This window comes from Pseudopipra pipra, chromosome 3 (genome assembly GCF_036250125.1).
Source record: "Pseudopipra pipra isolate bDixPip1 chromosome 3, bDixPip1.hap1, whole genome shotgun sequence".
In the NCBI taxonomy this organism is placed as follows: domain Eukaryota; kingdom Metazoa; phylum Chordata; class Aves; order Passeriformes; family Pipridae; genus Pseudopipra; species Pseudopipra pipra.
The window spans coordinates 22912320-22934885 of record NC_087551.1 but is presented as its reverse complement, the minus strand read 5'-3'; the positions used below and the strand labels follow the sequence as shown (position 1 = coordinate 22934885).

Genomic DNA, 22566 nt, shown 5'->3' with positions numbered 1-22566 from the left:
AGAGCTTCAGACTCCTCCTGGCTCTATTCTATCCATACCTTATAGTCTTGTCCAGATTTGCTCTGCAGCACTGAAGAGACATTTAGACAGACCGATTGGATTTTGCGGAAAAGGCCTGGTTTAGATCCATGCTGAACCACTCCTTCCACCTTTAGGGCCAATTGCTGATTGTTCTGTACTGCTATTGGTTCTGCTGGGTTCCTTGGAGATGGGGACAGAGCAAGCTGAAACACAAGTAAACAGACCAAAATGTAATTATAAGCCTCCAGAGAAGCAAACACAATAGAAGGATGAAACAGGACACCTTCTTAAAGAAAAATTTCCAAGGAGAGGTTCGTAAGAAAACCAGCAAATGGAAAACCAGAAATTATCTGAGACCTTTTATTATATTAACTAAAAAACATCAGCAGCAATACCAGATATTGTGTTTATATCAGTTTCATTTACTATACTTCCACAAAAGATATGGAAAAAATCTTCCCCCAAAATAGCTGCAAGTAAGTATATTAAGCTGAACAAAGAAGTGAAATGCAATAAGAATAAATATAAAAAAACTTAAGGCTTTCATTTTTCCCCAAAAAAAACCGAGCACTTAAGTAAAACAAAAAAATATGACCATAGTCATATATAGTCATTCTTGTCAGTCAGCTGATACATATCACAATTTTCTTCAAAATAGTAAACCTAGCTTTTTAAAGGAAAAGCTGCCTTCCTGGGACCAGAACATTATTTAGCTTTGCAGACTCAGAATCAAGAAAAATTCCAGCAACATTTTGCCTTTAAGGCTTTGCAACCAAAGAACTGAATCCTACTTATCGAAGTCCCAGCCTAGTGGTTCTCAAGGACCATACATGGTAGTATTCAATTTATTCCTAAGAGATAAACCCAAATGCTATTTGCAGTTAAGTATCTTCACTAAAGTACTGAAGCTTTGTGCCTTCAGTAGGGCTTTTCTCATGAAATAAAGACTCTGGAAAGAGAAATTTTAGGCCATATTTGAACAGTACTTACTTTGATACTTGTAGACTGCAGCTTTTGGAAAAAGTACCTTTGAAATGAAAGGGGCACCTTCAACAAGGCAATGACAGCATTGCACAGACAAGCTGTATGCTGCAAGAAACAGAGCCAGAACAATTGAGAAGAAAATACCATTCACAGCATAGGAAAAAATACACATACTCAAGGTATTGAAACAGCAGTAATTTCCACTAGAAGTCCAGAAATATATTAATACAGTCACAGAATAACAGCCACTATGGTGATAGTGATTACATTCAGCCTGTTTATGTTCTGCTTTCTATGAAGAAGGTATTCTGCTCTGGAAACAAGGAGGCCAAGAAAAAGAAAAATACAAATCTTTCCAGTCCTAGAGTTAGAGTCAGCAGAGCAGGATCTGCTTGAAACACTCGTACACAAAAACATTACACACAAACTCCCCTCCAAGCAAACAAGACTGGAATCTATCACAACTTAATACAATAATTAAGTTTTAAGCCTCTTGACCACTCTTTCTTTCCCTGCTGCACTATACCACCCTTCTGGCTCAGATGAACACAAGCAGTGTGTTCAGCACGAGCTGCTGAAGCCACGCAGCTGCCTTGGTACAGAGCCAGTGACAACTAAGTTTACAGGGTTTACCTTTGCTACCGTTTATGGGACTCATTCTTCAATTCTATTTGGAATTGGTAAGGACTGTTGAATTTAGAAACAAGGCAAACAGAAGCCAGGCATGATAAATAAACTACCTGGTTCCCATTAACATGCACTTCAGTTTTATGATGTTCACTAACAGTAAAAGACAGAACCACTGCAGCCCTGTAAATGGGCACGTTATCACCTGGCTGTTTGCACTAAGCACACTTTAGGTCGTGTCCTCTGATGACCTACACTGATAAGAGAAAGGATACATTCACGAAACACAGTGTTGTGAATGTACAACAACCAACAGCTCTGGGACCAAAGCTAGGCTAGTGCTGGACCCTCCAGCACTGTGTGTGGTAGGGGGAGAATTCCTTCACAACAAGAGCATGAACAGAGAGAACGCGCTTCAGTGTTTGAATGTGAGTGTGGCGAGAGGTCTGACAGAGCTGACAGTACTTTCAGTTATCTTGTCAGCATCTGCTATGCTCTAAGTATCAGAATTTTTAAAAGATTATTTTTAATCATACCAGTAAGGTTACAGGTGTTTTATCAAAAACATTTTTGAAGTATTTTTGAAGTAGTGTGTCTTTGTAGAGACCATTTGTGCTAGTAAGAGGTTGTGCTAATTAACTGAGCGTGCTTTTTGGTTTCTTGGCCATATGCCCATAGATATATGGAGTTGCCAGGTTTTTAGAACCTTTGCCTACAGAATATACATTTAAAATAAAACTGTTACTTGCCAGGTAAGACACAGGAGCATACTTCCTGTTGAGGGATTCCACCTCCTCTAGTACATGATTAAATACAGACATCATTCTTCTTTCATATTCACTTTCAACATGAGCTGTTCCATTTGAGCTATATTCCTGAAAACTAAAAAAATAAAACTTTTTACTGTGTCTAACTTACTTTCCTCATCATAATCTGGAAGGCACACTACCAAACAGACCCAACAAGACCATCCTCTGTTACAACTTGAAATCCATTAAGGGATATCTTTCAAACTGTTTACTCTGTTTCTTTACTATTTTTTTTCACTGTAAGACTTGCTCTTTACATTTAAACCCTTCTAAACTACAGCTTAGCCACCACTTTCTGTCCCCACCCTCTCTCACTTGAAGGAGTTACAGGTCTAACAGACTCAGCATGCCTACTTCCCCTGGCTTTTATTTAAGCCTGCAGTGTTTATAACATTTTTAAACACAAAGAAAAGCAAGAATACCAGTCAGAATTAAGACTAAACCTGGAAGTTTATAATCTCACAACTTGAATACAATTCCATCTCCTAGACACCCAGTTTCATATGAGTTTGATTAATACAGCTTCTAAGCAACGCTTAATTCATAATGAGCAGTACAGTCACTTAGGATGCTCACTTTTATTGCTCACTTTGTGATTTACAAAATCACTAAGAGGTTTTATCCACAGTATTTTCCATTTAATCTCGGCCTGGGAGATTTACAACAGTGATTCAATTCATGGGTACTTCAATGTGATTTTCTAGTGGACATAAGTTCACTGTTAGAAAAAGAATCAGAGGTGATGGATTTACATCAGAAATTTGAACTAATTTAGTGCATATATTTTCACAACTGTGAAGGAAGCTAAGGTGCACTCACAAGTGCAAACAACAGGTAGGGGAGCTAACACAGGATGACACAAGATAAATATGAGCTGGTTAAAGGAGAGATTAAAAGTCTTTTTTACTTTAATGCAAGACTATATTCAAGACAAGTCCAGTATAGTGCTCTCGAGCAAAATCATTGCAAAATGCAGAACTCAAAACACAGTCCCCAGCCTGCCAGGTATAGCACAGAAGCAACAGATCCTTAAGCCTGCCCAAAGTATAATTAGAAGGGTCTACTGAGAAACCTTTCCAAACATTCTTCCAATTCCAGCGCTTAAAGCTCCAAGGATTTAGAAATAATCAGAAAAGGAGCATGAAGTAACTATCAAACCTACCTTGCAGATTCTGGATCCAAAATCAGAGCTTCTATTGCATGTGAAATCAAAAGGCAGCTCTGCTGTTGTCTGATATTAACACTAAGGAGTTGAAAGGCTTAAAAAGTTGGCACCTAAAATAAGAAAGCCAGTGTATTTAGTGGCACTTTTCCTTGTTTCTCTAGCTTTTGTGAAGTAATCCTACAGTCATTACTTGTTAAGTAAACATGGAGCAAGAACTATGAAATTACCAAGTCTTGTGCTGCTCCAATTTTTGTGTAATAAGTTGTTCATAAAGTAATTCCAAACAATAGTGTGGTAATGTTTATTTTCAAATAGGTTTAAGCAACTGGTACATGATTTTTATGTTCTTAAGTGCTTCAAAATGACTTTGTGGCAGTCTACAGAAAAGACGATTGTTAAGCTTCATGCTGTCTACATGAGAAGGCAAGTGGACAAATTATAAGATATTAAAAGGATACAGTTCTACATTCCTTAGAGTTGCAGAGTCTGCATCAAAAGATGACTGATACAGATCTCCATACCGTGTAGCCAAGTTTCGGAATTCCTCCATTGAGTGTTTCATCTACAGAGATGAATGTTACTAGTCAAAAACACCAGTCAAAGGAAAACAAACAAAACACTACACATTAAGAATACCAGCACACTATAACATACAACACTGAAGGAATAAGGTAACACACTCCACCAAAAAATATAAAGTTCTTGCTTCTTCACACAGATGAAAATTACCAAAATGACAGACTGTTATCCACGCATTAAACAGACATTTCTCCTGTAACAGAACACCAACATACACTCCTTGGGTTAAAAATAAAGCAAAACAAAAAAACTCCAGCAACAACCTCCTCCATTCCCTACTGGTAAATCAAACTGCTTTAGCTTTCAAAGGCTACCCACTGATTCCTTCTTGTAGACTACATGCTTTTTAGAAGCAAACCATCCTGGTGTTTTTCATGGTATCGAGGCAGTTGCCAACACTCACCAAAAGGAGTTGCAGTACGACCCTAAGGTATATATATTCTTCTGCAGTGTAATCACAGTATCTGAGGTGTTTTAAGACAAGGTGTGAAAGGCCTTGCTGCGAGTTTGAGCGGCTCACTACATGCACATCCTTGGAAGCTGTGCATGTGACTGTACAAGAAACATGCACACACACTCAGCTTCAGAGTATGACCCGCTGCAGGCAGGTCATATTAACAGGGCAGGCATTTTTATAGCTACAGGTGAAAGCCAAGGCCCACTATTCAGCAAAACACTTCACTGCTACTTTTTGCTCTTTTGAAAGATATGACTGCTGAGAAGCAAAATTGGTACCCGAGTCCCAAACAGAACTGCGTGAGAGTGGAACAAGAACACGTGCCTGGTTAGAGATGCGTCCACACCTTTGGAGATCATTTCCTGATGTCATAGCAATCGTTGTGGCAATAGCTGGTGGTGGGCTTGTTTTTAGGCTGTTGCAGGTACAAATAAGTTGAGAAAAAGCTTGCAGAAGGTCAATCCTGAGTTTCACAAATCCACACTGAAAGCTCAGAGGATTAAGTGGAGTACTAGCAGCCTGAAACACAGTAATAGCAATGTTGGCAATCTAGGTCAAAAGCAAAAAATGATAAAATAACATTGCAGCGTCACTGAACTGTCTCATCAGACAACTAAAACCTAAAGTTCAAATTCTAAAAGCTTTTTTTAAAACTACATTTAACAGGTTTGTTCAATTTAAATCATACTAAATATAAATGACACAGAAGTTACATAATTCCTAAGTCATATTGCAAGCATCCCACCCTTGTGATAAATGTGACTTAAGCTGTTACAATGCTATTAGGGCACGTATTTCCTCTTTTTCCAAGGCCAAGTCATAAGGCTTCAAATGACATTAGCCCAGATAGTCTTTACTGTAAGAGAAAGTACATTGAACTGGATGTCAAACAGAAACGCAAGGACTGAAAAAGTGATTCTCTACATCAGCCAGAAGAGAAAGAATTGGCTAAAGTTACCCAGAGCAAGAGGAAGGGGTGATAACCTTTGATTTTTTTGGACTGTGAAATGGATGGGAACATTATGAAAGCCCTGAACCCTGCATTTGATGAAGGCCAAGAGACAAGATCCAGGGATAACTAAGGACAGTAAATAACAGAACTCCAGGAGGGTAGACAAGCCACTGTTATTTAGAAAATACAGTTCTGTGAAACTTTGCTCCCTAAGAGCTTATATGACTCGTAGAAGCATCTGTGACAGCTTAGGACACCCAGGAGGGGCTAAATTTGAGCACTCAAGGTTTGATACTACTTAAGCCAAAAATCCACTACTTATTTTTCTTAAACTCTTGGATTTTGAGAAGAATACACTTTTTTCTTTGCAGGGGGGGAGGAAAGTCATCTGCAAAACAAAGCACTGGGACTTTCTCTTACTCAGAGAATGAAAGTACGTCAAATTCATGCATATCTTCCCCAGTGCTTCTTATTTCTCAGCATATCACTTCTGAAAGCAAGAAGTTATAAGCCATCCCAAAACCTTACTAAGAACCATTTCTTTGCTGGCAGAGAAACAGCTAACTAGTGGCTCACAAAACATCACATCATCTGAGAACTGGCCCACTACTGATTAAAGTGAGGAAACATAGCTGACTGCAGCCACTTTAAACTATTGAGCTAGATTTCAACTGAAGAAATAAGATTATTTCATCACTTGAGCCACTCAGCCTCTCTTATCTATCACTTTGCTTTTGCACAAAAAAAATCCCTTTTGAATTGAAAACGTTCAGTTTATTCTGCAGGGGTAGTTTCAGAAAACCCTCTGTGGAAGAGGGTCCACTGCACTGTAATTGCTCTACAGAGACTACATGCTTTTAAAGAGAGTAAAGTACCAGTACTTGTATCAGAAAATCCAGACATTTTTAGTAGCACAAATGGGACTTGATTCTTGTAAATGGAAATACAAGCTTGTCTCATTAATACTGCAATTACCTTATCTGCTACTCATATAGCCATGGGCAATAAATGAGTCACAATTCTTTTTCAAAACTGACAGAGTTCTTTAGCTCAGCCAAGTTCTTTGAACACCATCACTTGCTATCAACATATTTGGAATTAGTGCCACTTAACCAATGGCTGTATGAATGCTTTGTTCAAGTTTTGTATCTTCTCTAGATTACCAGCAGTGTAAAATAAGCACAAAGCTTCCAATGAGACACATGTTCCATGCCAGAAAGAGCAGGTCCTATTCAAACCTTTTGATAGCTCTACAAGCAAATACACAGCAAGATGGATGAGGACTGAGGTCAATATGTTTCATGACAAGTCCCTGTCCTCCCACATACAACTCTCATCCATAAAGTAATGGGACTACTTTCCCTCAAGCACACTAAGTCAGATGTAAGAACATTCTGCAGGCAGCAATGCAAGACAGTTGTATGTGTATCAAGGAGGAATTGAGAAATTTTCCGACAAGATCAGACACTGTCTGAATGCTTCATCATTGCAAAACTGCGCTGACTAAACATCTGCAACAGATTTTTCCAGCAGTGTTTTCCAGCTACAAAGAGGAACAGCTACACAGGATTCATCATACACACCACTGGTTTGTGGTATCACCAGTGCTGAGTTGTGCTCTGCACTGAAACAGCAGCAACAGTAAATCTGAAGTCAGGGGGGAGAGACAGCAAGTCTTCAGCAGCAAGACTATCGTGCACTCTGTGCACTTTGCTCCCCTTTGACTTCTACAGATGCAAACACCGAGTGGCTCCTTTTACAGCTGATACACTCAAGCAGGTTGGGAAATTGTCCAGAATGATGCAACGAGTCAGCAACAACCAGCAATAAACCCAAATTTTCTCTCCTCTAACCCTACAAAACCTGTACTTTCTCCTCTGGACCACAACCACTCAAAAGGAAGGTACTGCACCCAGAAGAGCACTATGTGCAGCATGCAGGAAGCGAAGTCAGCAGAGACGAAGACAGGAACCCTTCAACAGAGAAACAGTCCCAAACTCTAGGGAGAGGGTAATTAAATTCCTGAATCACAGAATGACTTATTCAAGCAAGTTATTTTCCTGCCTGTATTAAATATTTACATCTAATTAGATGAGGTCCTCCCCTCAATGTCTTCTCCATGCTAGAGAAATCTTGAAATGCTGAATGAAAAGCCTTATTCACTCAGCCAACAGTTAAAGACAGACACTTCAGGAATAATGGGTCTTTCAGAGGATAACAGTGTAAAATTTATGTCCTTTCTGCTTATTCAGGGACATTTTATTAATAAATAGTAATATCTGAACTTTATTAAACACTTATATATGAATTGTCATGACCCAGACAGTGCCAGTAACTAAAAAAAGAGAAAAAAAAGCAGCTTCACTGAAGATACACAAAGAAAACTGTCTATAAAGATTTCTTCATGGAAACTAAAATATGAAATAAAGCATTGTGTGAACCTGGATCATCTTTAGTTAAGAAGCAACTTCACAGTAAGAACTGAAGGTCCTTATTCATTAATGCTTTTTTTTGTTTACATTCACAGATGTGGTATTTTTACCACTTCAGAGAAGCAGAAAAGTATTTGCATAAAAGCAGGTATCATCTGAATTCTGCCAATTTGATGAAGATGAATTGTCTGCTCTTCTCTTTCTAAATTGGTGTTGCCTTGTTGTTAGGATTCCACAAGATCACACTGTCAAATACAAGGCAACATGAACTCAACAGGAGGGAGGAAGACAATTAAATTCTTCTCTATATTTTTAGAAGATAGCAGCCAATTTAGACAAATTCCCAGGCTTGACTATTACAATAGCTTTTATTCAGCCAAGACAAAGAGTGGAAAATTTTAAGTGCTGTAACTTTAAACAAGATCTGTCACATATCATGTGATCTGATCAGTGCAGGAAATGAGGGGTGGGGGGAAGAAGGAAAAACAAAGTAAAATCTAGCTAATCACACTTGGCTGAGTTACAGGATCTTTTCTCTGAAGATGCAGTGTTACCTCTGCAGTCATCTCAAAAGGAGTCTGGCAGATGCTATACATCTTTTAAAACTTTTCAGAGATTTAAGAACAGAAACCAAACACATGCTGCAGTACACACAAACATCACCACTACAGTAGATGTGTGCTGACCGTCAGTGATGCTATTCCTTTGTGATAGGACTTTAAAGCTTCAGCAATGCAAGAAAGTGCTGAGCTGTAGTTGTCTTCCTGCAAACCTGTCAGACACTGTTCTGCATGGGAGAACTCCTTCAAGCTGTTCAGCCAGAAGTAGAAGTGTTCTGAAGCTACTTGAGTCAGCAGGCTTTGATACAGTTCTCTGGCCATGTCATGGTTGCCCTGTAATGAGAAGAATGTTTCTAAATGGGGATGTGAAAGAAGGCTGTGGATTTCTACAAAACAAATACAAATAACAAAACTGTAACCTCTCCAGAACTACTCCTAGCTTAAAAATAGGACAGTGAAAGTTTTTTCAAACCTTTGATCATGACAATCCTAATAAATAAAAGCACAAATCTAATTTTATGGAAATATCAGCCTGTATATACTAGTTATTTACACAAGATAATTCAGTAAGATGAGAAACAAACATTGAAATTTACTTTTACCTCAGCATCTCATACTAGGTTCTGTGTAATTCTAATCCCAGCTGCTAATTTACTGAGGGGAAAAGGGAAACAGGATCTTTTTCTTCCTTTCTTCATATTGAAGAAAGAGAAGCACACATCAGGATGACCTGTATAACCTTCTAAAGAACAGTTAGACAATACAGATTAGGTATGTGCTCAAGAAAGTGCCAGGCCATTACTTAATTCCTTCTCAAATACTTCAAACACACAAGTGAAAAACCATTCTGATTGGATCAGTGTCCTAAATGGCATATTTCTGAATCAGCTTTCCAGGGAAATAAGAGAGAAAGCGATTTCTACTCCCCACCCCCATTCATTTCCTCCTCCCAAGTCCTACCATTTTCCTTATTTTCTCATCCAATTCAAAGAAATCACTAGCATCCCTCCAACCACAACAAACCATTTTCCTCCAGATATTTTCACTTACCATTCTGGAAGCCTGCCTGGCTATCCTGTAGGCTGTCCATCCATTGGAGGCGTTCTCAAGCTGCTGTTTGATAACAGTTTTGATTTCTGTGGACAAAGCTTTCTGACTGGAAACAAATATCACTGTGGCAAGAGAAACCTAATAGAGAGTGGTGGAGTGAGGGAGAAAGTTATATTTCAGTAACTAAAGAAAAGAAGAAAAAAGTCAATTCTGTTTTATTTTGGACTCAAAACTACATTGAAGAATACATATAAATTTTAACTGCAAGAGTCCAATCTTTTAAGTAGTTACAGCCATCCCAGTATTTCTTGTAGATCAAAGTAACTTTCATTTAAAGAATCTTTACTCTCCCTTTTAACTGAGATATTTCAAATGCTCCAAATAAACTAACAGAAAGCTTGTAATTTCTTTTTTAAAATTCAAATTCTTTTCCAAATAGATGTGATGAGAGCATTTTTCTCACTTACAATATATTAAGTCATTTTGCATCAGAGCACCATATATAAATGGAGATTAATTGCCATTTTGCCTATAACCATTACTTTAGAGATACCCCAATAATTTCAATAGCCAGGTTTGTCTAAGCAGTGCCACCTGCTGGAAAATCTAATGGAATACACTGCTTAGTTCAGCTCCATCTAGGAAATAGTTCTACACTAAACGCTGATGTATGTAGTCAAAAGTTAAAACAAAACTGAAAATAGTGGCTATAGATTGGCACATCGACCTGGACATAACAAATGTTTTAGCTGCCTTTTTAAATACAATTCATCTACAGTTGAATATACAGACATTTATCTACAAGGGAGGCCTTACCAAAAGTTCCTGTTTCTTATCTGTGGCAGACTGTCCAATCAATTTATAGAGGTCCATTAGGTCTCCTAGGATCCCATCTGCTAGGACAGGCAGCTGCATGGCAATAGCTGCTAAACAGTGGCACATGAGAATCCTGGCATTGTCCTGGGCACTCTGCAGCTGCGTCAGCAGGGATTCAACCACCGACTGGCTCAGGTGAGGACGGCACTTGACCAGCTTCACCATACAAGTTAACGTGATCTGCAATTCACACATTCAACAGGTACAACAAACACGATGTCTACTCAAAAATAAAAAAGCCAGGCATGCTTACTTCTCTGCAACTATGACTGCAGAAATATAGATCTGGCATTTTCAAAACCATGTACTCTACAAAAGATAAGATTTTTCTAAGAGCCCAAGCCTTTGTCCCTGAGCTCACAGCACAAAAACACATCACATATTCAAGAAATGTTTATAGTCTTTGTCAGACCACCAGCCTTTACAGGTAAATAACTAGAAAAACTACTGACAGCAGTTTCTGAAGTGGGAAAATAAAAATAATAAAAGCCTTGCAATCATGTACGTTGCATCTCCATCCCCATAAAGCAAGTTCTCTCCAAGATCCTTTTGTCCTCCAGAGACACCTCCATCCATTGTTCATGTTTAATTACAGCTGTTCCTCTGAGAACAATTCACTTATTCTAGAGCTGAGAGATGGTGCACTATAGCTGTGCTCAGTTTCTCTAGAGCTCTGGACTCTGATTATGGGCAAACCAGAAAAATCTTCATTTCCCTCCAGTTTGTTAGGCTTCCACCAGAAAGGACCTGGTGCATATCAGCCACTCTGTTACACAAGATATTACTGTAGCTTACAGCTGTGCTAGGGGAAGATAAGAGTAATGTCACCTTTAAGGTTGCTTGAGCTCCTGGACTGTCATCTTGACTACAAAGAACAAGAAGAGCTTCTAAGCCAAAAACTGCATCTTGCTCCAAAGGCAAAAGATCTACAAAAAGAAAAGGAGAGTTAGCTTGTTCTCTATTCTGTTTTCTTACCACAGTCAGTGTAATGCCTGCAGTGCTGTTGCAGTCATGACAGATAAATATCTCCCTAATACTTGGGCCTTACCTTACTTTAGAAACAAATCTGCCATTCCATGCCTCAGGTAACTATTCAGCAGTCACAGCAACTGTGATATTTGTAAAGCATGCATAAACCTATGGACTAAGGTTTCTAAATGCTCTGTTATTCTTTTGCAATGAATTTTGCGCAAACTGTTTTCAAGGGTTGACAAACAATTCACTGGTCTTACAGCAAAAGGGAAAACAAGCATTTATTTAGGACCAGTTCTACTATGCCCAGTAATTTTTTCTTAATTAGACAAAGATGGAATCTTCCCAATCATTCATAACATCATACAGAGTATTTTCTACTATTTTATAGTCCTTATTTTCCCTAACCAGTATGAAGGATCAGACAGATTTACAGACAGGTTCACAGACAGGACCAGTTAATACGTGCTAAGTGCATAAGCGTGATTGTAAACAGACCCACTTTGTTGTCCTTGCTTTCACTTACCTTTGTCCTGACAAGAGGCTGATATATTAGTCAGAATTCTCACACCATGAGCTGCAATGCCACGGTTAGTATGATAACAGCACTCCTGCGCTAGTTTTACTAAATCAAATGATCTTGCAGTTGTAGCTGCTGTTCCTAAACAAAGACAAGGCAAACAGAACACAAAACTGCACAGTCCATAAACATACCACAGATCTTTCAGTACATTTCTACGAAACAACTATATTGACTACAGATTTTTTTGTTATGTTTAAACAATAGGATGAAAGTACACTACAGCAGTTAGACATGCATAAGAAAGAACATTTGGGTCTAAAGGCTGATGTTTCAGGACTCAGAGAAATTTTCAGGAATCAGAGAAAATATTATGTCTGATTAAAAAAGCTGGTGAGCATATTAATTATTCAGACATGCCAAAATGACTGAAGAGAATGTATTTTTTTTTTTCCCATTTCTGCAGTTGATGTAGTTGGGCTTATAATACTCATTAGGGCTGTCTGGCTTTCAGGAAGAAAAAAGAAAACAGTATGATGATAATTCTAAGAACAAGATACCTTGAATCACTTTTAAATGTCTACTCTATTTCTCCGGAATATTGTCACAAGGCAGAAAGGTTCACCTGATATTGCTGCAGGTCATTGCCATGAGGGTGGCATAGCTTCACTGTACCTGGATAACATGCCAGCCCACCCTCCCACCCTGAAGCCTCCCTGCTACTCAAGAACTGTGCAAATCTATGGTTTCAAAGCACCTCAAGCAGAATGCAGGTCAGCCATTTGAGAGGCAACACACTGATCGTAAAATGAAGAAATGTTGAAGACTCAAAGGTAAAAACCCATTTCATATACTATAGGACTCAGAAAACAGAACAAAATCTCAGACCATGATTATTCAAGGGTATACAGCATCCTATTTTAAGTTTACATGTGATAAACACAGTCTGACTCTCAGCTAGTATTCTGAAGTTCAAAAATAGTTTAAGAATATGCTACAAAGTGTTTAGACGCAACTGATCATCAGTAGAAAACCAATCTACTAGAAATGCCAAAGATAACTATCTTTTCTTACCTGGAGCACTGCTGAAGTACTGTTTAATGGCAATGGTCCCAGATAATGTGGAAAGAACAGATAACATGCCCATTTTCAAGCTGTCATAAGGAGTGTGAAGAGCAGATTCACAGAGTGCCTAAAGATCAGCAGGAAAAAAGATACAGAGATAAGAAGTCCCATAAGCAACCTGTATTAAAAATGTAGTTCCACTTCTCTGAAAAGTTTTGAGAGTCAAAATTTTCCTACAGAAAATACTATACTAAAATCAAGCAACTGTTCTAGAAGACTGAGGATCTGGCTTGCAGAAAAGTGACAGTGGGTCTTTCTTATATGGTATGAAACATCAATTATAAGTCACTTACTAATTAAAAATCAGTGGCAAAAATATTATCAGGTCTCATTGATCGAATACTACACAAGATTTTAAGACAGTTTCTCCAGTCTTAGAGGCATACTGATTATTTTGCCTTGTACCAATCTGCAGGGTTTTATGTAAACACACACCTCTGAAGAGCAAAGTTTCAAAAATCATTTCCTTTACCAGTACTGGTGTCCAGCAGAATACAGTTTAAGTTCCTTGATAAAAATACTAAAGTGTATTTTATTTTTAATTCAATTATAGTAGAATGTGCCATCATACTTTTGTGCCTTGCTTTTTTAGTCAACAGAGGGACAGTTATATGAGATACAAATGGAAAATATAAGTACATTCTGTCTCAGAGAGTGTCAAAGCTGAATGATAATATCCAGTAATTGAATAAAGAAAAACAACAACACAGAATTAGTTTCACAGAACAAAAAAACCTCAGTGGTGTTCTTATCAGGCATATGTATGGTGTAAGGGTTAAATTCTAAATACATCTGTAATTTGTACCAATTAGTACTTTGTTAATCCATTGAATAGTATGGCATCAGCAGACAGAGGAAGAGACAATGATTAGTGTTGAAAATGAGTCTCAATGTCTCCCAAGACACTGATGTTTTACTCCAGTGCTATTAGACTCCCTCTCAGAACTTCGAAGAATGCCAGGAGCACAGAATTAGCAGGATGGAGCACAGACTGCTGGTTACCTCTGCAGTTAGAAGGACTGCTCTAGACATCAACAGCAGCAGCTTCTAAAGCTGATGTCTACAATTAGTGAAGTCTCCACAACTCAAAGACCAAACTTCCCATCTGACAGACTCAAAAGGCTGAAGAAACTAACCAACTTTTGTTGGTAAAAAGGTACAAGAAGCAGGTCTTGCCACAAGAAAAGGAGAGTTTGTTCCAGTCCCTGTTTTATAAACATTACTAAGTCATTTTAATATATAGAGAACAAATTTCCCAACTCCAAATGTTGACTTTATACTTCAGAAGGCAGAAAAATTCTTATTATTTCTGCACGCCATTCAGCAAGCAGATAATTCAGACAATTAGTCTTGTTTTAACCTAGCCACTGGTTTAGTTCTGATATCAAACTGCCACTGTTTTAGTTCTGACATGGATGGAACTTGTCCCTGTGCATTTCAAACATTGGGACATCTACTCTAAGACACTACGTGACAACAAAAGCCATGTTATCCATGTCTACTCCTGACCAGACATAATGGTATAGAGTACCATTTTGACTGCAAAGAATCCATAAAACAATCCATAAAACAATTCCTTAAAAATACCTTTCTGGTATTAACACATTATGAAGAACAAAACAGTTAGCTTAAACAAAAACCTCTGCACGCTCCAAATCATCATCTCTAAGAATCAAGGGCAAAGCAGAACATGCTTTATTTCTCACATGATTGTTAACAAAAACCCACACAGTTTTTCCTCCCAGCTGCCTTATGCTCCAACAACATAGAACAAAAGTAGCTTCCAAGGGTAGCAAAAGCAAAGAAAAATGACCCAGAAAAAAGTAGAGCTGTAACCCTCTGCCATTTACTTTTCCATTAATCTAACCCAAAGTTATTTTCTATAGTCATTTCTACCAGAAAAAGAGAAAGACAAGGAGGAAAAAAATATTCACATGCAACTGTGATTGAAAGAAGGCAGTGACAGTATCTACAATATAACAATAGTTTCCCCAAATAGCACAGGTGCACTATAAACACCATCTAGGGTCTCATTCATACTACGGGAGTCACAAGGTTACTATTGAAAATAAGCCATTAATCCTAAGAAAGTAAGTCAAAATGACACTTGTCCTTTCAAGTATATCTCGTTGGATGACTGGCTTTGACAAATCCCAGAGACTCTGTGTTACATGAAAGCATTAATAATTACTCTATATTTTAAGATTAATATAAACATTCAGCTCTCGTGTCTATTACCTCAGATCAGTTTGTCAGATGGAAAACTTATTTCCTTACTGTAAAAAGGCCTACTACATTACACATGCCTTTCCTCATCTTTAATACTTCAATTTTGATCCTTATGTGTCAACTTGTCCAATAAAGATATTCTACGAACCGCTCATTAATACTTGGCCACTCTGCTTGGCACCTAACTTAAGGATATGGAGATGCATGTTCCTCCTTCCTTTACCTCCCAAATTGTTCTTCTAGAAAGAACCCTACAACTAATTGGAAAGTTTCATAATTAACTTTAGCTTAAAAATGTATAAACCTGAATATTTTCTCTGCTCCATGTATGTGGTGTCTTGTTGGCCAGCAACTTCAAATCCTGGATCGCAAGCCTCTTCACAGCCTTCCTGGGGTCATTTTTCAAGTACTGCAACAAAAGTTGGATCTACAACGAAATAAATTCATTGTTTAAGAGATATGCTACTAGAAGGAAGTCTTTCCAAAAGCACTATTGAAGAAATATTGAGCATACTCAACCAAAATTAACTTGCCCTATCTGTCTGATTGCTTGCCACGTGGCTGTGAAGCCACTGCAAGCTAAAACAGTCTGGCATTTTTTACCATCCAGCTCTCTTAGTTCATGTACCCTTCTCTACATAACCCTGTGTAACTGAGAAGCCTCAAGATATGTTTCAATGCTCAGAAATACCATAAAACATCCCTGAGAAACTCAGTAAACACCTTATACTGTTGTAATTATGCTGCTAACCAGTATTCTGGGCATTTGATGCTAATTTGGGCATCTGTGCGATCTGCACTTAACAGATAGCAAGACAGACATACCTTGTATGTCAGCAGTTGCAAAAACAACCCCCAAAACCCCAACCAAACAAAACCAATCCCTACCCACACCCTCTGAAGCATTTATCTCAATTCAAGCAACACTTGCCTGCATGTCCTTTATTGCGATCATTGACTGCAAATTTACAACCATGGAAAGCCAGGACATGAAAAAGCATGAACCTCCCCACCATGACTACATCAGTTTTAAGCAGTATTGGCTGCTGTTGTGCTGCAGAAACACAGCCTAAATCTCCATGCTTACAGCCATTTAAAAGGAAAAAAAAAAAAAGCAGCACATTAAGTGTTCTAATGGTAATTCAGTAAACTGAGATTCGGTACTATCAAAAGCATCCTCTGAAATACAGAAATGAGCCATACCAAAAGTTTCAGACAGATCAATGCTAGATAGATACCAGCTTTCCACAGCTGTACAGGACTGAAATAAAGCAAATAGACTTTCATGACTACTTTACAAGGATTAGTGAGATGAGTCTCAAGTGTCACTGTGTTCAGATCTGCTATATAAATCACATCCACAAAGCTCATTACCAGAGCATAAAAGCATTGTACTTTTCCATCACTGCTTTCCCATTACTTGGTGTATAGTCCTAAATTTAAACAACAGATTCAAATTCCCAAAGTTCTTCAAGAAATACATTTTAAATGCATTCCGTGCTATTGAAATATTCATTTGCTTGCATGAAAGAAAGACAAAAGGCACCCCCACAACACAAGGCAATATACAGCAGTGAAAAGTGAAGTCTGGCTTCTACAGCCACAATGAAATGTTTTCAGAAAGTCAGGGTGTTTGCTTTTCTGAATGCTGATTGATCCTAGCTGATTTCAATCCCAATTGACTTAAAGAAAGACAAGTTATGATCTGTAAAAAAGGGTTAATGTATTTGATGGGGTTGTCTGGAAACAGAACCATCTAGAATTTGAATTTTTTTCAAATGAACTTGGTACTTAATGCATTAGGAAGAATTACCTGCTTAGGAATGTCAACCAAAGAAGAAGCAGCAAGCAGAGTAAAGGTGTGCAGAGTAACAATGACCATCTTGGTAGAGGGGTAGGATGTCACCAGCTGCTGGAGCAGCTGCCGGGAGCTGGAGGCCAAGCTGGCATCATGATGCATGTGCTGCAGAATAGGGATCAACTTCAACTTCAAATCCACGGGTGTGGCCAAACCTGCAACAAGGAAAAGAAACAGGCAGAGTGTCAGTCCTTGTGCTGAGGGACACAATATGTCTACATTGCTATCAGTGCTGAACACAGACTGTGCAGACACATGCATTGGATTCAAATAGCTCATCTCTGGGACAGGTGTGTAACAACAGCAGTATCAAGCACTTTCATGGCTGTTTGAGAAAGCTGCTCCTTGATTCAGTGCAGGTAGCACACATATTAACTCATCTGAAGCAACCTGTGAAAGTCTATGTAAGTTTATTTACCTACTGTAGATAAGCTTTTATTCTGTACCAAACAGGTGCTTCGAGAACTTAGATTTTAAGAGGACACAAGAGCCAGACATTAGATTACTGGTTAGCTAATTTAATTTAAAAATTGGACTTATCTGAGTACAAGGGCAACAGCATTCTGGTATCTAATATGTAAATATGAATAATAAAGAATTTTCAGAGAAATTAAAGCTTTTCCCTTTTATCATTCAATATATACATGTACCTTGAATCATCTCACTGATTTTATTACATATTCCGACAGCAAAATCCCTGTAGAGAAAAGAAAGTACCAGGTGAAATGAAAAATCAAAAATTAAGTAATGAAAATTCTAAAAATTAGATTTAAAAATCAACTGAACATTGTGTTTTAACAATAAAAACCTTCCCCAAAAAGTGCCTGCCAAGACCTAAGTCTTTTCAGAAACTCTGCACAAGGGGATGATCAAATGATAAAATGGAAGCTTTCAAAAAAATGTGGCAAAATGACAAGCAGCACTACATTTTGGTCTCTAATATAATTTCTGAAAAATAATCCTTGATTAAAGCTGCTATTCCACTTTGAATTTTCATATTTATGAGCTTTCCATTTTTGAAAAAACTAATGTTAAACTTGTATTCAGGTTTCTCTACAATACTATTATTGCACATAATTAAATGTTTTGCTGTAAATGACATTGTTATCACTAGAGAAGGAAATAGTAAAGTTTGTGAATGAGTTAATGAAATTAAAAAAAATCTTACTTAGACTGTGCAGAAAAGTTGGCAGCAGCAAATATAGCAGCTTCCACTTCCACATTATCATGGGAATCCAAACTCTGACGGATACTGTGATGTGCATTCTTCCTTTCTGGAATAATAGATGCCATGCTGCCCAACATCCTACAGAAACAAATCACAGAAAAATCAGGAAGAACGATGTTCACGAAGAAACGTAAGATGAAACCAAATAGAAATGTAAAATGACTGGTTAAAACACTATTTTTTTCTATAAGTATGTGTGCTCTTCCACACCTATTACAGAAACAAGCAAATGCTAAAAGTAGGCATATAATTAAATGGTAACAAATTTTGTCATGAGGGTTATGTCAGTGGTTTGATAAAAACTTAATTACATTATGATACCTCTTATCTTGAAATTGTACAGTGAGAAACTTACCAAAAATTCTTTTAAAATTAAGAGTGCACTATGGCACCAGGAATAAGCATTTTTGAGATGCTTTTACATTCAAGCTCTGATATTAATACAACAGATTTAATGCTAAAATGTACTGATGGCTATTTTCAGAAACACACAAAGAACACCATGAGATATAAATTCAAAAATGTGGTAGTCTAGGGCGATATAAAAACACATTTAGAGAATTACTAATTTAATTTCTACTTTTTCTATCCCTCTTCCTAATTAAGACTGCAGAAGTAAGTACAGAAGTAAATGTCTGAACAGTCATAAATTTTAACCACATGCTATGAAAGAGAAGTTTCTACAGTAGTTACTATGATCAAGTAATCAAATATCTGACTTTCATAATTTATCTAAGATCTTTCACTGATGTGGGATAAGGTTATTAGTAGGAATAGTGCAATACCTTTTGTGTAACTGCTAACAAAGTTGCAAGTCAATTTATACTTTGTTATGAAAAGATACCCTTCAGACATATTTAGCATAATCCAGTTAAAAGGAGAAGGAATGCAAGATGGTAACACTGATGGCAATTTTAGCAAGAGTTCTGTGCAAGTATTTACACACACTTATCTAGCAATAAAATTTCACAAAGTTTTGGTTTAGGACATCTTTCTTTCTACGTGTTCTTTCTTACTGACACTATTCAAGGAGGACAAAACCAAATCAATAGAAGATTTTAATCAGAAACTGCTGAACCAACAGCCATTTTGATGTTTCCCTTGATGCATCCTGTGAATTTATTAGTAATTTAAGTATTTTTTCAAACAGACTGGATTCCTGGGACTTCTATCAATCTGCTAAGATAACTCTCAATGCCAGCCAACAACTGCAAGCATATGTTAGAATACTACAGTGGAACTACAAGAAAACATGTAGTCCCATTGTATTTAACGATTTCTGAGACCAGAGCATGAAAGCACAATCTCAAATGAAATATCAAAAGAAAAAAGAAGTGGACATATGAGCTAATCAATCAAACCCATTAATGCCTCCCCATCTTTCAGCAGTGAAAGCAGTAACAGTTCTAAATGGAGAGAAAAAAAGAATATAAAGGGAAAAAGAGAAGTGCTCTTCACATTCACATTCACCTGCACAGGGGTTGGAAGATGCACTTAAGATGAGGATGTTGGACAGTGCTGGAGACACAGACACCAAAGCAGCAGGACAATGACATTAAAGACAGGTTTATTTTATTTGCTTTCCCATTTGATTCCTAGGAAGCCCAAAGCAATCGACAATACAACAGCACTTCCTTAGAAGTTATTGATCAGACCAACAAGTAGTAAACTTCTAGGACAATGATGAACGAAAAACAGGTGCAAATATAACAAAGTTCGCATAAGCTTTGGTTACTAGTTAACAAAAATTATTTTGACATGCAAGGAAGCACTTTCCTTTTGGTCCTGGTCTAAATATATCATAGGCAATATATGATATATTGCATCTGGCTACTGTCTGGGTTATCCATACAACAAGGTTCAGTTTTCTTCTTGTGAGTACACAAAATTTCAACACCACAAATTCTGTTTTACCTGAAGCCATCCACAAAATTCTCACCATCGCACATGATTAATAACCTTGTTCTTCTGATCACAGATCTTTATCATTCACCCCCTTTAAAGACAGATGTCTTTGCTTTTAACTCCATGAGCAATGTATAAAAAGCCTTCTATATTTCATTCATAGAATCGTAGAACAGTTTGGTTTGGAAGGGACCTTAAGATCATCTGGTTCCAATGCACCTGACATGGGCAGGAACACCTGCCACTAGACCAGCTTGCTCAAAGCCCCATCCAACCTCACCCTGAACACTTCCAGGGATGAGGCATCCACAGCTTCTCTGGGCAACCTGTTCCAGTGCCTCACCACCCTCCCAGAAAAGAATTTCTTCCTAATATCTAACGTAAATCTATTCTTTCAGTTTGAAGCCATTCCTCCTTGTTCTATCACTACGTAGACGCCCTTGTGAAAGGTCCCTCACCATCTGTCTTGTAGTGTCCCTTCAGATACCAGAAGGCTGCAAATATGTCATTCCAAAGCCTTCTCTTCTCCAGGCTGAACAACCCCAATTCTCTCACCCTTTCCTTGTAGGGGAGGTGCTCCATCCCTCTAATCATCTCGGTGGCCTCCTCTGGACTTTCTCCAACAGGTCAATGTCCTTCCTGTGCTGGGGAACCCACAGCTGGATGCAGCGCAGTGCTCAAAGTGAAGTCTCACCAGAGCAGAGTAGAGGGGCAGCATTCCCTCCCTCACCCTGCTGGCCAGGCTGCTTTGGATGCAGCCCAGGACACAACTGGGTTTCTGGGTTGCCAGTGCACATTGCTGGGTCATGTCCAGCTTCTCATCCACCAGCACCCCCAAGTCCTTCTCAGCAGGGTTGCTCTCACCCCCTTCATTCCCCAGCCTGTGTTGATACCGGTGGTTGCCCCGGCTCAGGTACAGCACCTTGCACTTGGCCTTGTTGTTCCAGTCAAGCACAATGATAATTAGCTACAGATATGAAGTAAGTTAGGATCATTTATGTAATACATACCGGAGTGTAATAGCCCGAGCAACTGGATCATTGCTATGAATTACTGAGAAAACTCTTTTGACAAATTCATCCACATTTAGGATCTTCTCCAAGTGCTTCTCACTCTGTTGAGTAACTTTCAGCACACACAACCTCAAGAAGTTGTTCCTATTAGAAAATACAAAAGTTTCTTTGTCAGGTTATTTTATAACAAAAATTCAAGGACTTGAAAACAAAATTATTTTAAAACAACTTCTGAAAGAAAATTAAAACAAGGTAACGTCTACGCTTCAGAAATGTTTGAGTAGACTGATGTAATACAAAAGAGACTATTAGTACACTAGTGTTTTATTTTCTAGTTCTGGTAGTGTCAGATTTAGGCCCAATTCCAGGGAAATGAACCAGCTGGCACCAGTGAGGAGGGGTGTAAGCAAATGCCTGTTTTGTGCACACTTAGGGATCCAGTTCTTCTAGAAAAACAAATCCAAGACTAAGGCAAGAGAACTTAATTGCCAATGTCGGGTGTGAGTGAATTTGTTTCCCTTCTTGGAGACAGCAGTGAAGATTCCACATTAACATTTAACTTTGTAACTTATTCCAAAGTAGCTCCGATTCCACTAGATACATCACTTAGACAGCAGACACCTGGAAAAGCTATACTTTGAGCTTTGTTATTAACATTGCATGACTTAGAGACAAAATTTACACACATGACCATTCATCTTTTTACGAATTACAAATCTGAATGTGCCTGTGAAGCAGACCTTACACCAGTGAACTTACATCAGTCAGGAAGGGAATCCTCAAATCAGGACAGATGAAAAGGAACTCTGTCATTGATCACTCACAGCCACTTAAGCCCACGAAAGATGGGGAAAGCAAACTTCAATCGAGCACAATCTGTCCCCAAGAGCGAGTCCTACCGACCGGAGATTTGAATGGAAAGAAACTCACCGATGGCACTTACCCCACTCTAAAGACATCAGCCAGCTTTAGGAACGCCGAATTGATGAGAATAGGGAAGGGATATTTCTGGAAGAGCCTGGGAAAACGAACGACGGCTTCGCACTGCTCCCCCAGTTTCCCAGACCTGAGGCCTAAGCGAGACAACAGGAATTACCGCAGATACCTCCAGACCCAGATCCTCCCTCCGCCCTCGCTGTGGACAAAGCGGCACAGCGACAAGCTCCCACCCCGGCCCTGCGACAACCCCGAGCCCGCGCGGCCT

General features: G+C 38.4%; 1 protein-coding gene across 2 annotated transcripts in view; it reads right to left on the bottom strand.

Moving 5' to 3' along the window:
* INTS7 (integrator complex subunit 7) overlaps positions 1–22566 on the bottom strand; it is a 43884-nt gene that overhangs the window by 21177 nt on the left and 141 nt on the right. The window contains exons 2-19 of one of the 2 annotated variants that reach the window (XM_064648296.1): positions 22293–22435; positions 21360–21506; positions 18385–18522; positions 17867–17913; positions 17172–17371; positions 15663–15785; positions 13079–13196; positions 12011–12145; positions 11341–11438; positions 10453–10692; positions 9637–9774; positions 8713–8919; positions 4967–5161; positions 4065–4168; positions 3604–3672; positions 2382–2514; positions 1012–1110; positions 39–224 (exon numbers count right to left, since the gene is read on the bottom strand). In XM_064648296.1, coding sequence (XP_064504366.1) covers positions 39–224; positions 1012–1110; positions 2382–2514; positions 3604–3672; positions 4065–4168; positions 4967–5161; positions 8713–8919; positions 9637–9774; positions 10453–10692; positions 11341–11438; positions 12011–12145; positions 13079–13196; positions 15663–15785; positions 17172–17371; positions 17867–17913; positions 18385–18522; positions 21360–21506; positions 22293–22321 — 2406 coding nt within the window. In that variant the 5' untranslated portion in view covers positions 22322–22435. The remainder of the gene's footprint in view (positions 1–38; positions 225–1011; positions 1111–2381; positions 2515–3603; positions 3673–4064; positions 4169–4966; positions 5162–8712; positions 8920–9636; positions 9775–10452; positions 10693–11340; positions 11439–12010; positions 12146–13078; positions 13197–15662; positions 15786–17171; positions 17372–17866; positions 17914–18384; positions 18523–21359; positions 21507–22292; positions 22436–22566) is intronic. The other variant, XM_064648295.1, reaches the window with a different exon arrangement.